Source organism: Orycteropus afer, unplaced genomic scaffold (assembly GCF_000298275.1).
Source record: "Orycteropus afer afer isolate SDZICR_OR568_19922 unplaced genomic scaffold, OryAfe1.0 scaffold00001, whole genome shotgun sequence".
Classification (NCBI taxonomy): domain Eukaryota; kingdom Metazoa; phylum Chordata; class Mammalia; order Tubulidentata; family Orycteropodidae; genus Orycteropus; species Orycteropus afer.
The window spans coordinates 36952688-36969578 of NW_006921588.1; the positions used below are offsets into that span (position 1 = coordinate 36952688).

General features: G+C 35.8%; 1 protein-coding gene across 1 annotated transcript in view; it reads right to left on the reverse strand.

Annotated features, from left to right (window-relative positions):
• SCN2A (sodium voltage-gated channel alpha subunit 2) overlaps positions 1-16891 on the reverse strand; it is a 119355-nt gene that overhangs the window by 9255 nt on the left and 93209 nt on the right. The window contains exons 18-22 of the mRNA XM_007954041.1: positions 15304-15458; positions 12912-13085; positions 11152-11274; positions 8477-8758; positions 4301-4354 (exon numbers count right to left, since the gene is read on the reverse strand). Coding sequence (XP_007952232.1) covers positions 4301-4354; positions 8477-8758; positions 11152-11274; positions 12912-13085; positions 15304-15458 — 788 coding nt within the window. The remainder of the gene's footprint in view (positions 1-4300; positions 4355-8476; positions 8759-11151; positions 11275-12911; positions 13086-15303; positions 15459-16891) is intronic.

Genomic DNA, 16891 nt, shown 5'->3' on the forward strand with positions numbered 1-16891 from the left:
CCAAGATTATCTTCTGTGTCTGTGTTAATTGGTTTCCCTTTTCTTTGTTGAAGAGGGTCTGTGCAGTCCTTCTGCCTAGTCTGCCACTTCCCCTCCTTCCCAGATCACTTTTGATTAGAAAATGATGTGATAGTTGGTTTGAGCATTGCTATAATCTATGATTCAGGTCTCACAGGAAATTTTTCTAACCATTTAAGTCAACCAACCACAGATGCTAGTAGGTGAGATGCTGACCCATTGTGTCATGAAATCAATATAGAGGGTCATTATCAACATGCTATTTTTTTCTAATGAAATAGAGTAGAATAGAAATTGTCAGATACATTGCAAATGTATCTATTGTTATACGTTGTTGTTGTTGTTATGTGCCATCGAGTCAGACCTGACTCATAGCGACCCTTCCTTGGGTTTCTGAGGCAGTATCACTATGGATGTAGATTGCCCCATCTTCCTTCCAAGGAGTGACTGGTGGGTTTGAACCACCAGCCTTCTGGTTAGCAGTCAAGTGCCTTAGGCACTATGCTACCAGAGCTCCTATTCTTATACAAGATTTTAATTTATGTATATATGAGTATCTGTAGTGGACAATGATATAAAATAATACTTTAAACCTTTTTTTAATCAAATATAATACAACTATAGAAAAGTGCTTAGAATATAAATACAAAATGTAATAAGTTGTTATTACATTTTGTAATAATTGTTGTAATTCTTGTTGTAATTCTTCTCAATGATAACCTCTATCATGCCTGCTAGAGACAAAGACTCTCCTGACTTTTATGGTAATTATTTCCTTATTTTCCTTTATATTACACCTAAATATTTACTCCTTAACAACAAGGTTTGTTTTGTCTGGTTTTGAATTTTGTACCAAAAATTTTATACCACATTATACAGAATGTAGAAGCTCTGGTAGCATAGTGGCTACGACGCTTGCTAACCAGACGGCTGGCAGTTCAAACCCACCAGCCACTCCTTGGAAGAAAGGTTGGGCAATCCTACTGCCATAGTGATACTGCCTCGGAAACCCAAGGAGGGGTCGCTATGAGTCAGGTTTGACTCGACGGCACATAACAACAACAACAACAATACAGAATGTGCTTAGTTTGTTTAACTCAACACTCTATTTATAAGATTCATCCATGTTGTTGTATATAGCTGTATTCTTTCATTTTCATTGTTGTATAATATCCCATTGTTTGTCCATTTCTACTAGTTTTGAGTTTTTCCAGATTTTGGATAGTGGAAAAAAAATATGCATTCCTGTACATAGATCCTACTGTGTATGTACAAAAGTTTTTGTAGGTTGTATTGCTAAGCATGGACTTGAAGGATTAAATACTATCTTAAGCTTTATTAAATAATTAAATAATGGAACAAAAAATGGGAATATTACCTATATTTTTCCCTACCAGCATTGTATGAGAATTCTTCTTGCTCTTTACCCTTGACAAGACTTGATATTATCAGACTTTTAATATTGAAAATCTGATAGGTGTGTATGTGATAGCACATTCAGTGGTGTTACCAGGGTTGGTTCATCCAGTGCAGTAACTCATGGTGTCATACTCGCCCTCATGGACCTCATCTGTACAAGACTGTGCAGAATCCTTAGTAATGTCCATTATCAATTTTAATCATAGAATATATGATATAGTTAAAAATTACTTAAATGTAATATTTCTTAGAGTACAAGAATACTAACAACAAAATTGTAATTTTTTTTACATTGAACCACATTGTTGTTGATGTTGTTAAGTGCCGTCGAGTCGTTTCCGACTCATAGCGACCCCATGCACAGCAGAACGAAACACTGCCCGATCCCGCGCCAGCCCCACAATCCCTGCTATACTTGATCCCATCATCGCAGCCACCGTATCAATCCATCTCGTTGAAGGCCTCCCCCTCCTTTGTCGACCCTCCACCCTACCAAGCATGACATCCTTCTCCAGGGAATGGTTCCTGCTGCAACAGGACCAAAGTGCGTGAGACGAAGTCTGGCCACTCTTGCTTCCAAGGAGCATTCTGGCTGCACTTCCTCCAAAACAGATCTGCTAATTCTTTTAGCAGTCCATGGTACTTTCAGCATTCTCCACCAGCACCACAACTCAAAAGCATCAACTCTTCTTTGGTCTTCCTTATTCATTGTTCAGCTCTCACATGCATACCAAGCGATTGGAAATATCATGGCTTGTGTCAGGCGCACCTTAGTCCTCAATGAGATATCCTTGCTCCTCAGCACTTGAAACAGTTCCTTCGTAGTTGACTTTCCCAATGCTACTCGTCGTCTAATGTCCTGACTGCTGCTTCCGTTGGCATCGATTGTAGAACCAAGCAACGTGAATTCCTTGACAACCTCAATCTTCTCTCCATTTATTGTGATGCTGCTCATTGGTCCAGTTGTGAGGATTTTTGTTTTCTTTATGTTGAGATGTAATCCATACTGCAGACTGTATTCTTCAACCTTCATCAGTAGGTGCCTTAAGTCATCCTCACTTTCAGCAAGCAAAGTTGTATCATCTGCATATCTCAGGTTGTTAATGATTCTTGAACCACATTAGTTACAATATTACCAGTAACTGAGCAGAAAGCTTTTTCATTTTTCTCCTTTTCCTTTAATTACTATTTCATTCTCAAAACAACTATTGCTATAGGTTCACAAATACTCATTACCACAATATTGTAGCTAAAACACCAAAAAATTTGACAAAATCTGTGACTATAACAACACCGGCAGCAATGAAAACAATGGCACATACATGTCGGTATGCAGATGAGACCACGTGATTCAAAGCATCATTGTATTTGAGTAATAATGACAATTCTAATTGAGCACATGAGAAAATTAAAAAAGTAAGTGATCATAGTTTTAGCCTTGTAGGTATATTGATACATGTAAGCTGGGAAAACAAAAAATGTTTTTGTTGTTATAACCATCTACAGGGATATCTTTATTAAAAACAATAAATTTCTGCTGATACACTGAACAAAAATTTTGTACATAGTAATGTTAGTGTGAACCCCTCTGACAATGCCACTTGGTACAGTGCATACCGCCCTAGTAACACCACTGGTCTCATTTTGTTTTAAATTTTCATTTCTCTCATGACTAATGAGAATAAGAATGAACAGCTTTTCATAATTTTAGTGGTCAACTGGATCTTTTGTAAAGTGCTTAAATGTTGAGAAGTTACATAGCAGGTAGAGTCAGTGAAGTTATTCAGGAAGAAACTAAGAGTAAGTTGCATGTCATAAAGAACCAGTTAGGCTGTTCATCAGGAAGGCGGATAGAACTTTATATCAATTAATTAAATAGCTAAGAAACTACTATTGAAAGGGATTATGACTCTAGTCTATGCAGTAAGAGTTTAAAAACTTATAGCACTTAACATTAAGCCTCATTGCGTCACCAGTAAAGTGGAGTTAATATCACTTCTGTGATAAAGTTGTTATGTAGGAATGCATGAGACGATGTATAATATCCTTTAGAAGAGTGAGAGGTAATAGTAAATAATAATGAAAAGCACACAAGTGGGATTCTTGACAGCACTTGCAGAGATATAATATAGAGCTTTTAGCTCTGTTTTTCATAGGGTAGAAAAGAAATAACCCAATAATTCTTTGTTTACAAAGCTAGTCTTTGGCACTGGGAAAATAACTTTTTGAGTTCAATACCTCTTCTCTGGTAATATAGGAGAAATAAAAATTTTATTTCCAAAACGTGATTTCCTCCTTCATTGTGAAACACTGAAATATTAATGGAAGCTATAGAAAAAAATTCCAAAGTACTGATGTGTATCAGGTAGATATTGAGAGTTCCTTCACTCTGCCACTTGATTACCTCCAAGAGACACTATATTAAGATTTTTGTTTGTTTTGAGCTTATTTTCCCCACCCCTACCTTTAATCAGCACTTTCCTACTATATCACAAATATCAAAAGTTGAAGGAAATCTGTATAGATGAAGAGCATTGCCTGCAAGGACATCTAATGTACAAATTCCTGGAACAATCAAAGTCAAAACTAAAATGTCTCATTTGGTAAATAATCAGTGAATATTTTAAGTGCCAGATACCGTGCTAGATGCTAGAAAAGTTAGAAGATTCACAATGAGGAAGGAAAGGACATTCTAATCAAATTTTGAAAGAAATAATGTAAGATTAAATATTTTAATTTTTGTAATGCAGATGTACTCTGTAAGTGTCCATAGTTTTATTTTACTGACAATATCATTTAATTACAACAGTTTGGAAACACTTACAGGATAAATTTAAACACTTTTCCCTCCTAATAAACTTACATTTCTTGAGTCAACAGCTGCATACATGATATCCATCCATCCCTTAAATGTGGCCTGTAAAAAAGTCACATTGTTTATTTTCCAAAAAAATTATAATTTTAGAAAAGAAATTAAGTACCAGGTCAAGTCACCAACATTTATTCAATACAAGTATATATATATATAAAGTATAAAGTTTGGGGTTAATATTTAAACCCTTTGTGTAGTTTTATAATGCAAAACTTTGTAGTCCTTTGAAAAGATTTCAATTTTGTAGTCCTCTATAATATTTTTAATTATCTTTAATCACAATTTATTATAAAAATATGCAACCATAAAAGCACTTATCAATAACATTGACTCTTATGTACTTATAATATAATATGGAATTTAATTAATTTCATGTATGCAGTATCAACATGAAACAAGTTGAAAATCATACTGCACAGTTTGATCTTAATGCTATGCACTACTTATTTATTCTACTCTAAAGGACTGAAAATAAATAGTGCTATCACTAATCACCAATGATAATGGTTTGTTCTTGAAACCATTATTGATCAGGCTGTTTTGAGGCAATTATACTCCATGAAGAAGCAGTTTCCTTACCCGAAAACAAACATCATATTCAACTGCAATTTAACATTTTTAAACATTTGTTTTCACTTCTGTGGGAAGAGTAGTACTGATTGTGAAACAGACCATCAACTGCACGTGTGCAAGTTCAAGCTGAAGGTGAAGGCAATTAAAACAAGTCCGTAAAAGCCAAAATGTGACCTTGATTATATCCCTCCTGAATTTAGAGACCATCTAAGGAATAGATTTGATGCATTGAACACCAATGACCAAAAATTGTGAGATGACATCAAGAATATCATGAAGAAAGCAAAAGTTCATGAAAAAGACAGGAAAGGAAGAAAAGACCAAAATGGATGTCAGAATAGACTCTGAAACTTGCCTTTGAATGGAGAGAAAAACCAAAAAAAACAAACTCACTGCTGTGGAGTTGGATGCAACTCATAGCGACCCCTCCTTGGGTTTCCGAGGCAGTATCACTATGGTAGTAGATAGCCCAATCTTCCTTCTGAGGAGTTGCTGGTGGATTTGAACTGCCAGCCTTCTGGTTAGCAGTCAGATGCCTTAGGCACTACACCACCAGAGCTCCTTGAATGGAGAGCAGCTAAAACAAATGGAAGAAATGACAAGATAAAAGAGCTGAACAGAAGATTTCAAAGAGCAGCTTGAGAAGACAAAGTCAGTTATTATAATGAAATGTGCAAAGACCTGGAGTTAGAAAACCAGAAGGGAAGAAAACACTTGGCATTTCTCAAGTGGAAAGAACTGAAAAAAAAAAAAAAAAATTCAAGCTTCGAGTTGCGATATTGCAAGATTCTATGGGCAAAATGTTGATGATGCAGGAAACATCAAAAGAAGACAGATGGAATATACAATCTGGAGTACAGAGTCACTGTACCAAAAAGAATTGGTTGTGTTCATCCACTCCAGGAGGTAGCATATGATCAAGAACCAATGGTATTGAAGGAAGAAGTTGAAGCTGCACTGAAGGAATTGGAGAAAAACAAGGCTCCAGGAATTGATGGTACACCCACTGATACGTTTCAAAAAACAGATGACGTGTTGGAAGCACTCACTCACCTATGCCAAGAGATTTGGAAGACAGTCACATGGCCACCTGACTGGAAAAGATCCATATTTGTACCCACTCCAAAGAAAGGTAATCCCACAGAATGTGGAAGTTATCAAATAATCATTAATATTTCACACAGGTAAAATCTTACTGAAGATAATTTAAAAATGCTTGCAGCAGTATATTGACCGAGAACTTCCAGAAATGCAAGCTGGATTCAGAAGAGGATGTGGAATAAAGGATATCATTGCTGATGTCAGATGGATATTGGCTCAAAGCAAAGAATACCAGGAAGATGTCTACTTGTGTTTTGTTGACTGTGCAACAATTTGATTGTGTGGATAATAATAAATTATGGATAACATTGAGAAGAATGGGAATTCCAGAACATAATAATGCTCATGATGAACGTGTACATAGACCAGAAGGTTGTCATTCAAACAGTACAAGGGGACACTGCATGGTTTAAAATAAGGAAGGAAGTGCATCAGGGTTGTATCCTTTCACCATATGTGTACATCTGTATGCTGAACAAATAATCCAGGAAGCTGGACTATATGAAGAAGAACGTGGCATCAGGATTGGAGGAAGATTCAATGACAATCTGCAATATGCAGATGACACAACTTTTCTTGCTGAAAGTGAGGATGACTTGGAGCACTTAGTGAAGAAGATTGTAGCCTACAGTTTGCAGTATGGATTACATCTCAATATAAAGAAAACAAAATCCTCACAACTATACCAATAAACAGCATCACAATAAATGGAGAAAAGATTGAAGTTGTCCAAGACTTCATATTACTTTGCTCTACAATCAACGTCAATGAAAGCAGCAGCCAAGACATCAGATGAAGTATTGCACTGAGCAAATCTGCTGCAAAAGACCTCTTTCAAGTGACGAAGAGCAAAAATGTCTCCTGGAAGACTAAAGTGCACCCAACCCAAGCCATGGTATTGTCAATAACCACATATGCTTGTGAAAGCTGGACAATGAATAAGGAAGACTGAAGAAGAGTTGTTGGTGTTGAGTTGTGGTGTTGGTGAAGAATGCTGAAAGTACTGTGGACTGCTGAAAGAACTAACAAATCTGTCCTGGAAGAAGTGCAGCCAAATGCTCCTTGGAAGTGAGAATGGTAGACTTTGTCTCACCTACTTTGGTCATGTTATCAGAGGGGACCAGTCTCTGGAGAAGGATATCATGCTTGGTAAAGTGGAGGGTAAACGAAAAAGGGGAAGGCCCTCAACAAGATGGATTGACACAGTGGCTGCAACAATGGGCTCAGGTATAGCAGGGATCATGAGGCTGGCACAGGATTGGGCAGTGTTTCATTCTGTCGTACAGAAGGTCGCTATGAGTTGGAGACAACTCGACGGCACCTAACAACAGCAACAACATCTATGCATATACATACATTTTTTTTTTTCAGTTTCTTAGCACCATAGTCTCTGCCTTTCTTTCAGTGTTCAAATATTGTTCGAAATTGTCTGCATGGATTCCCAAAAGAAGTTCATGGATATGGCTTACCAATGTGGCCAGTTGAAGAGCCAAATGAATTTTTATGAAGTTACAACAGACATAATAGCCTTGATAGCAAAGTTTTCATTTGCAAAAGAACAATCTTTCTATCTGAAAGGGTTCAACCAGCAGGTAGGAAAATTAAAATTAGTGTGGGAGTAAAGGGAAGAGTGACGGCGTGGAGGTTTTTGTAATGGTGGTGGTGAAGGTTAGGGGGGTAAATATACTTTAGATACCACTCTTTCTTCCCATAACCCCACTAGGGGTTACTGTCTGTATTTTACTCAGAATAGAGATGGGGTGGGGAAACAAGGGGAAGAGTGATAGAAATCCCAGTAACAGCAGTCTTGTGATTCGTTACCTGCGGGAGACCATAAACCTTGCAGAACAGTTCCAATTTTAGTCCCATTTTCTCAGGCTTTGGAAAGATAGTTTGCCAATGGTTGAAGAAGGATCTAGGCAGATGTGCCTGAGGAATGTCTCACAGGGTCTAAGAACCCCAGCTTGTGCTGGGAAGAAAAAGACCAACAGTTACTGAACCCCTTAAGGAGGATAGGGTAGAAGGGAAGAAGTCTGGCAAGTCCAAAGAGGCTATCAGTTGGGTTAAGAAGAATGTAGAATTTAATGATGGATATAGTCCTTGGACATCACAAGATGCCGCTACATAAAATTCAAAGGCCAGCAAGACATATTGCATGACAGTGGTAGCCAGAACCCACTCAAAGGCCAAATATGCCTTTCTGATTCCAGGACAATATTCAAGGAAACAAGTCATTTTAGAGAGAAGAATAGGAGGGAAGAATCTGGGTTAGACTTAACAGATAACAAAAATAGACCCAAATATAAACCAGAAATACTAAGTTACTACAATTTGGTAAATTTAATGTTTTTGCACTGAGCTTCAGAAATTGGAGTTTTTCTAGTGAGGTGAGTTCAGCTACAGACAAAGGTAAATCTTTACAAATACTGAGCAAGAAGAATTTTAAACTTATTTTAATAATGTGTCCTAGAGAATAACAAAATGGTTACTTACCACTTGAAGCAGAGAAAGATATCCAAGTCCCACGTTATCAAAGTTTACTTTCACATTTTTCCACCTGGCAGTTTGGTTACTCTCTATTAAGGCTTTACATTCACTGTAGTTGTTGACCACACTTACATCAAACATCTCTCCAGTGGTATAGTTAATGCAATGGTAAAATTTACCAGCAAAGAGATTTACTCCCATGATACTGAAGATTAGCCAAAAGATTAGACAAACCAGAAGTACATTCATTATGGATGGAATGGCTCCTAAAAGAGCATTTACAACCACCTGGCAACGAATTGAGAAAGAAAAATAGGTGAAGAGTCAATAATAAATATTTATATTTTTTGCCTATTTAAAAATAATCTAAAAAGAATAACATCAAAGGAAAGAAAATGCATATGTTCTTTAAGTTCAATATTAAGTAGAGATTAAACGCTGATAGCTCCAACCAATAATTTTAAAATGATTATTTAGAAGAATATAATTTAATTTTATACTTGTGTAACGTTTTCTTAAGGAATAAGGATATACACATAGCAAACTGTCATCAAACAATGTATCTATTTATAAATACAAAGAAAAGTTAAGGATATAAATGTTGATATGATTATAGAAGTACTTCAACATATAAACATCACATTTTTAGAAAATCATACAAACTATTTAATTTACTATCCAAAAATTGAGATGAAAGAGGACAATTGTGGGATAATTTTCAGAGTAAAAGGGAACACTAATAATAATTGTTTTCAGCTGTGTAATCCAGGACTCTCCCAGGCAAACATGTAGAGTCAACCTACATACAGAGGCATGTATTAGTTGTACACCTTTGGGGAAGTTATTTAACTTTTTTGACTCTTAAAAGTCCTAATCTGTGAAATCTCTTTCAGAATAAAATTCTACAATGAGAGACTACATCAATCATAATACTGGCTATGACTGGCTATATTTTCATAAACCATTATAATTTGAAGGCATGGGTTTTGCCTGGTAGCTTTGATGTTTGCAGCTTTCACGGCATTTTAAGGAACATTTTTCAGTACAATTCTTAAATTATCCATGAAATAAATAGTTAGCTAAATGTACACATATACCTTAACCATATCTAACATAAACATTATAAATGAATGTTGTTGTTGTTATGTGCCAATGAGTTGGACCCAACTCATAGTGACCCCTCCTTAGGCTGTCCAGGTAGTGTCACTACAGAAGTAGATTGCCCAACCTTGCTTCCGAGGAGTGGCTGGTGGGTTTGAACCACCAGCCTTCTGGTTAGCAGTCAAGTGCCTTAGGCACTACCCTACCAGAGCTCCCTTATAAGTGAATAGACATGTAAAATGTAAGAAACATATGCATAAACCTTCCTCAAATCCCTTGTAGTATATAACCCACTGCCATCGAGTCAATTCTGACTCACGGTGACTCCTACTGGGTTTCCATGGCTTTAAATCTTTATGGAAATAGATTGCCTCATCTTTCTCCCACACAGAAGCTAGTGAGTTTGAACCTCTGACCTTCTGGTTAGCACCCAAGTGGCTTACCTACTAAGGTATATACAAATACATATATACATATATGTAAACACACACACATGAATACCTTACATCATATATGAAAATTATTCTAGTACTGAAAGTTTGATACCTTTTGTTTAATAAACCTACTACTACAAATAAACCAAACCAAACCAAACACTGCCAAGTCAATTTGACTCATAGCGACCCCTCCTTGGGTTTCCAAGGCAATATCACTATGGAAGTAGATAGCCCATTCTTCCTTCTGAGGAGTGGCTGGTAGGTTTGAACTGCCAGCCTTCTGGTTAGCAGTCAAATGCCTTATATACCAAGCCACCAGAGCCCTTATTACTACAAATAAGTTATTTCAAATAAATAAAGTGAAAAGAATATATCAGTTAACAATTCCTTTCTATGTAACTATATATACACAAACACATACAGACACCTACATATCATGCATACACTCCATGCATTTCTGGTTTGTGTTTGCAATATCCAGAGAAAGTCCTTTGTGACTATTTTCAAATACTATAAGAAGCATAATTTCTAAATGTTCCTTTTTGAGCATATAAAGCCACCAATATAGGGCATCATAATTTCCTTGGTGGTGAGGGCATTGTGGTTTCAGGTTTTGTGCCACAGGGGATGACAAATGTCAGCACAAATTCCTCCCTCTCCCTTTGTGCCACCTCTCTAAATGTTTGCTAGATTTCCACAGCTGACCTACTATTTAGCCACCTCAGCAGAGTGTGAAAGCTAAAAGACTGGGTTCAGACTTCAAAAGGCCAAAATCACATCATATGGAGCAGTGATGAAACAATGTGGAATGGTTTGGTAGTTTTCAATTACCAAACTGAGTGGGATTTCCTACAGTTATAAATGGAATAAACATAACTAATCTTGATTCAGATCCACAGCCTCCACAGCATGAGAGAGATTTCCCACCAAGTGAAAATCTAGTTAATTAGAAACAATCACCCAGACATTATATTCAATGACTCTCTCCAACAGTGCCAACTATTATAGACATCTGAAAAATATTATTGATAGAGTAGGTACATTTGTATGAATACAAATGACACTTATAAATTCTCCTTGGATATGTTAAGAAACTAAGGTTTTGATTACAATTCCAACAAATTCTAAAGCATTTGGACTTACCCTCATTCCTTCAAAGCGGGATAAGGCTCTCAATGGCCGCAGAGCCCTTAGTGTTCTCAGGGACTTGATGGCACCAAGTTCTGAATAACCCAAGGCATTTGCTGTTAAGCTAACCAGTGAAACCTATACAGAAAAAGTAACACAATTTTGTTATTTATAGACAAAAATGTCTACACAGTTCAACTTTGCTTTATGCAATAGGAAGGTAGTTCTCAAAATTTAGTGAGCATCAGAATCACCAGGAGGGTTTGTTAAGAAACACTGATAACTGGTTGGGTCTACTTCTGCAGGTCTGGGTAGGGGCCTGAGAATTTGTTTCCCTAACAGTTTTCCAGGTTCAGGCAAAGATGTGGTCTGGGATCATACTTTGAGAACACAAACTTAGTATAAAAGAAAGCTATTGTTCTCTTTTAAAGTTCTTTACAGGATATTTTTTTAAGTTATAAGTAAAGCAATAAAAATAACAAAGAAATGTAATCGTCATACACTTATCTTTGTAACTATAAGTTCTCATATTATTTAGCAAAATTGAAAGGAAAATTAAAACATGGCACACAAGAAAACTATGAAAACCATTGGTTAATCTGAATACAAACTCATTCAGAGAGATTCGGGCCTCTAAACAGTGACTGTCTTTTTGCAAATCTACCTGTGAAAGGCAAAAAAATCATTAATTAGTTCAAATAAAAAAGTGAACAAAAAAGGTGAGATATTAGTATAATTAACTAGAAAATTGTCAAAACAAAGTTAGTCATACTGATGACTAACACAGTTGATAACAATAAAAAGTCTCAACTAAAAAAGGAACAGAAAAACTGTTACAAATGGCACAAAAATGTCTTGATTTCCTTTAGAAGTACATAGTAAACTCATTAAAACTGTGTAAAGAAAGAAAAGGTAGTGTCTCCTAAAGTTCACCTGAATTTCAAAAGAAGATGAATGAAAACAGGGCTTTTAAGAGGTTGGTGTTATTAGTTCCTTGAAAATTATGTTTTCTAAGAAAAATAAGTGAAGCACATAGAAATTTGTTAAAACAACTTGTTCAAACTAAATTATGCACACACAATATGAATTTGTAAAACCTCTGAATTATTTTTTAAATGAGGTTTTATAATTTTCCAGGTGAAAATAACCTGGATAAAGTTAATAAAATTACCTTGGTGGGGGACCAAGTTTATTGAACTTAAAAATTACTTAAAGTCATTGTTAGTATTCTTATTTTATACAGGAATATTGCTGTATTTCAACACCAATGTAGTTTAATGAAACCTTTAAATTATTCATTGATAGCCAATGTGTTTCTATCATGTCTCATACTTTTGCCCTTTCAAATGTCCTTATAATTAATAATCTATCAGCATTACAGACTCTTCCCAACAGACTGCTGATGACCAAGACACTGTCCAAAATTCCTGTGAAGAACATAATATAGTTATTTTATGAGATATGTAAGTGGAAAAAAGCAAAACTTCTAAATTAATATATTATCTTTCATTACTTAGGTTCTTATATTTTAATTTGAAACTAAGATTATAAGTATAACAAGATGGTATTTGACTGTTTCATTCATGAAAATGTACATATTTAAATTTCAAAATAATATTTAAGGGCATCTTCTCTTTGAGAAAATGGGAAACATCACTGATATTTGGGCCCATGCAGTAGTTGTTAAGTGCCTACTATGTGCCAGGCATTGTGCTACACGTATTGTCTAACACTGCCTGCCAGTGGAATGAAACATGGAACTGCAGAATACTCACGTCAACAATGAGGAAGTCTAGCCAGCACCAGGCATTGGTAAAATACATTTGAAAACCGTATGCCACCCACTTTAGAAGCATTTCCAGAATGAATATATAAGTGAAAACCTTGTCAGCATATTCTAGCATTGTCTTTATGGTTTTTCGCTGTTCAATATATATATCTTCAAAGGCCTGTAAGTGAAAATGTCTATTGAATTTCTTTGCCATAAGCAGCCTAATCAATGTCTTATTTGGACAAAATACACACACACACACACACACAAACTGTGCAAACCTCTTATCAGAAGCTGGAAAGCTTAGTGTTTCCCATCGCTGCATTTCACTTCATAGTTATCTGCACATAGATGAATTTTGATTGGGCATTTATTTCAGTCAACCAATGGATTTGTATAAATTTTAAACTTTAGTATCAGATTTCTCCAAAAAGCTTAATATTTTTGAGAGGCTGCTACCTACTTTTCTCCCAAGCAGGAGACAGAAAGTCATCTGGGAGCAAATCTATTTTGTTCAGTATAGTCACTGGAATGGGAGCTCTGGTAGCATAGTGGCTAAGACACTTGCCTGCTAACCAGACGGCTGGCAGTTCAAACCCACCAGCCACTCCTCGGAAGGAAGGTTGGGCAATCCTACTTCCGTAGTGATATTGCCTCGGAAACCCAAGGAGGGGTCGCTTTGAGTCGGGTTTGACTCAACGGCACATAACAACAAAGTCACTGGAATGTATCTTAGTAATGCAAATGTAAGGCTAATAGGTCCCTCAGCCTGGAGGAGGGATAATCATTTCTTTCTCCCTATTTCTCTAGCTTTCCTTGCTCTCTTTCCCTCCATCTCTCTCTCTCTCTCCTTCTCTCAATCTCTCTGTGTGTATACATGTCTGGAAGCTCCCTCTGCCATCATTGTGCATAACTCTTGGGGAAAGGCTGGGGGAACTCATTTACAGGAGCCCTTGATCTTATGTAACACAATCCCCTTTCAGGAAACTATCAGCAGTACCTGGTGGCCTGGGTTAAGGATAAAGGAAAACTTTTTCTCCTAGAGAAAAGGGGCATCTGGGCTTGTGACTCAACCAAAAAAAAAAAAAAACCCAAGTCCACTGCCATGGAGTAGATTCCAACTCATTGTAACCCTATAGAACAGACCAAAACTGCCTCCCTATGGTTTCTAAGGCTGTAAATCTTTATGGAAGCAGACTGTCTCATCTTTCTCCAGCAAAGTGGCTGGTTGGTTCCAACCGTCAACCTTTGCATTAGCAAGCAACCAAATACTTTAACCACTGATCTGTGACCAGGGCTCAACAAAAGGTCCTAAAGACTGTTTTAGGTCCACTGGTAGCTGAACCTTGAAGTCTCTCAGAAGCCAACATAGTGGTATGCTTGGAGATCTTAGACCAAGAGCTACTACAGCAAGGATGCTAGTCACTGATGAGACTTAGTTCTCTATTTGGCATTAAAAGGCAGAGTTGACCCACTTTGTATAAGTGCAAGGCAGGATGAAGGCTTCTTAGTTAAATCAGATGTGGGCTTAGAGCCTCCAGATACTATTTCAGATTTCTCCTAATGACATTAACTCCCCCAATGTGCAAATGACTAATTGAAAACAATCAAAATACAAACACTTTTGTATGACTAAATGGGGAGATGGGTCACTACATTTGCATTATAATTAATCAGTATTTTAACTGAACTGACCATTCAATTGAATTAAATTAGACATAAATTAAGCTTGTATTGCTTTCACTTTTCTCTTAGTCCATAATAAGTTAGTAAGCACTAATTTAGGTAGAGTCTATTATTTGCTATTTGCTCTGATTGGCATAATGAACTCTAGTGGCATAGTGCCTAAGGCATTTGACTGCTAAGCAGAAGGTTGGCAGTTCAAACCCACCAGCTACTCTATGGAAGGAAGACCGGGCAATGTACTTTTCTGTAAAGATTTACTGCCTCGGAAACCCAAAGGGGGTTGCTATGAGTCAGATCGACTCAATAGCAGTGAGTTTATGATTGGCATTAGCAAATCATTGTGAACAAGACAGAAGAGTTCCTAGCAGCAGGGAGCTATGGTATGATCTTTAGCTGATAATCCCATATCATGCCTACATAGTCATTCTTAGCAGGAACTGCCTCTGAGGATTAACTAAACGTCAGAAATATCCTTCTTTAAATATTATAAAAAATAATAATGACATGAGTTTGAGTTGATCCAAGGTCTACTCCAGAGAAATAAATGTTGTTACTCATTGAGCCTCTCACACTTTGCTAAACATATCAAACATATTGTCTCTCATTCCCACAAGCACCTTACTTTACGAAAGAGTACTATGAGGTCCATTGAGGGGAAAGGTAAAGGATTTCAGGTAAAAGGTAAAGGAGAGAAGTCATTTATCACCTACCAGTGCCCCACTGCTGAGCAGAATCATGAAGACAATGAAGGTTTCAAACCAATTGTGCTCCACTATTTTATAGCAAGTTTTTCGCAGGTTCCACCAGAGTTTCCCTTTGCCTTCTTCTATGCTTATCTGACAACACTTGAACTTCCGTACACAGTCTAAAACATGTGTGAGTAAATGAAGAAAAAAAGCACCCATTGATTATGTACATTTATGTTGATGGGAGATGCACCTACCTTATCCCCAAATACATTGTAAACAAGTTTATTTCTAAACATGAGTTCTTCTCATAAAAGTGAAAATAACCCATACAGTTTTTAAATAATTCATTCAACAAATATTTTTTTAAATCTATGAGATTATTATAATGGATTATATTACATTATAAAGACATTACAGGAAAAAGAAAAGTAAATATGGAATCATCCTCAAAGTTGATATTTTCATCCTGCCCTTATACTATTTGTATGAACCACTCAAATATATATGTATGTATATTTGAATTCTGATTAGTTTGCTTAAATTAGATGGAACAAAAAAATTTTTCCCCCCTCAAGGAGTATATGAGATACTAAAGCATTGTTTAACAAAAATAGCAAATATTAGTGGAAGTGATGGATGCCAAATTTAGAACAGTTGTTTATTTCTGGGAGAGAGAAAAGTTCTGGGAAATGGGATAAGGAAGGGGAACAAAAGGATGTCATTTGTATCTGTTTTATTCCTTAAAAAAACTAAAGCAAATACGACAAAAATATTCACATTGTTAAAGCTGGTTTGTATGTTATATAGACATTAATATTTTCTATAATATATGTTGGTAATATTTCATATTATCTTTTAAAACTTTCAAAGAACTAATGTCAAATTTGATATTATTGTAATTATTATACATATATTTTTACCCTAAAACTAAGCTATTTTTCTTGAAAAGAGTAATAACTAATAACTAAACACTAAGAGTAATAACTAATAACTAATAACTAAAAGAGTAATAACTAATAGCTAATATTGTTTTTGTGATACACTCCTTGAATGTTTTGCATAGCAAACATAATATTAGTGCACTGAAATGTATGCAGAACATTAAGAAATAGTGAAAAAAGTAACTTTCCTCAAAACTTATCCCAAATAACTCTCTCCACAATTATTTAAAAATTGACAGTTAATATAAAAATATGTTATTTTCACCAATGCATTTAAGTCCAAAATAATAAATGTATGCAACACAATCATCTGTAATGACCTTGAAATAATCCATTGACATCAATTGTGCTTTCTAACATCTGAATAATTAAAAAATAAAGTTTAAATCAAACACCTTTAACATTCTTAATAAAACACTTTCGAATTAGTTGTATTCAAATAGCATTATATATATAGTTTTATTTATTATATACTATTGTTTATTATATATATTATTTATTATGTATATATACACATACACACACACACACACACACACACACATATATATATACACTCAGTATGTGTGTTATCAGCTTCTACAGTCTGAAATTGACCAAACATGCAATCAGGATGTGTTAATTATCACTGGTGACTGGAATGCAAAAGTTGGAAACAAAGAAGAATC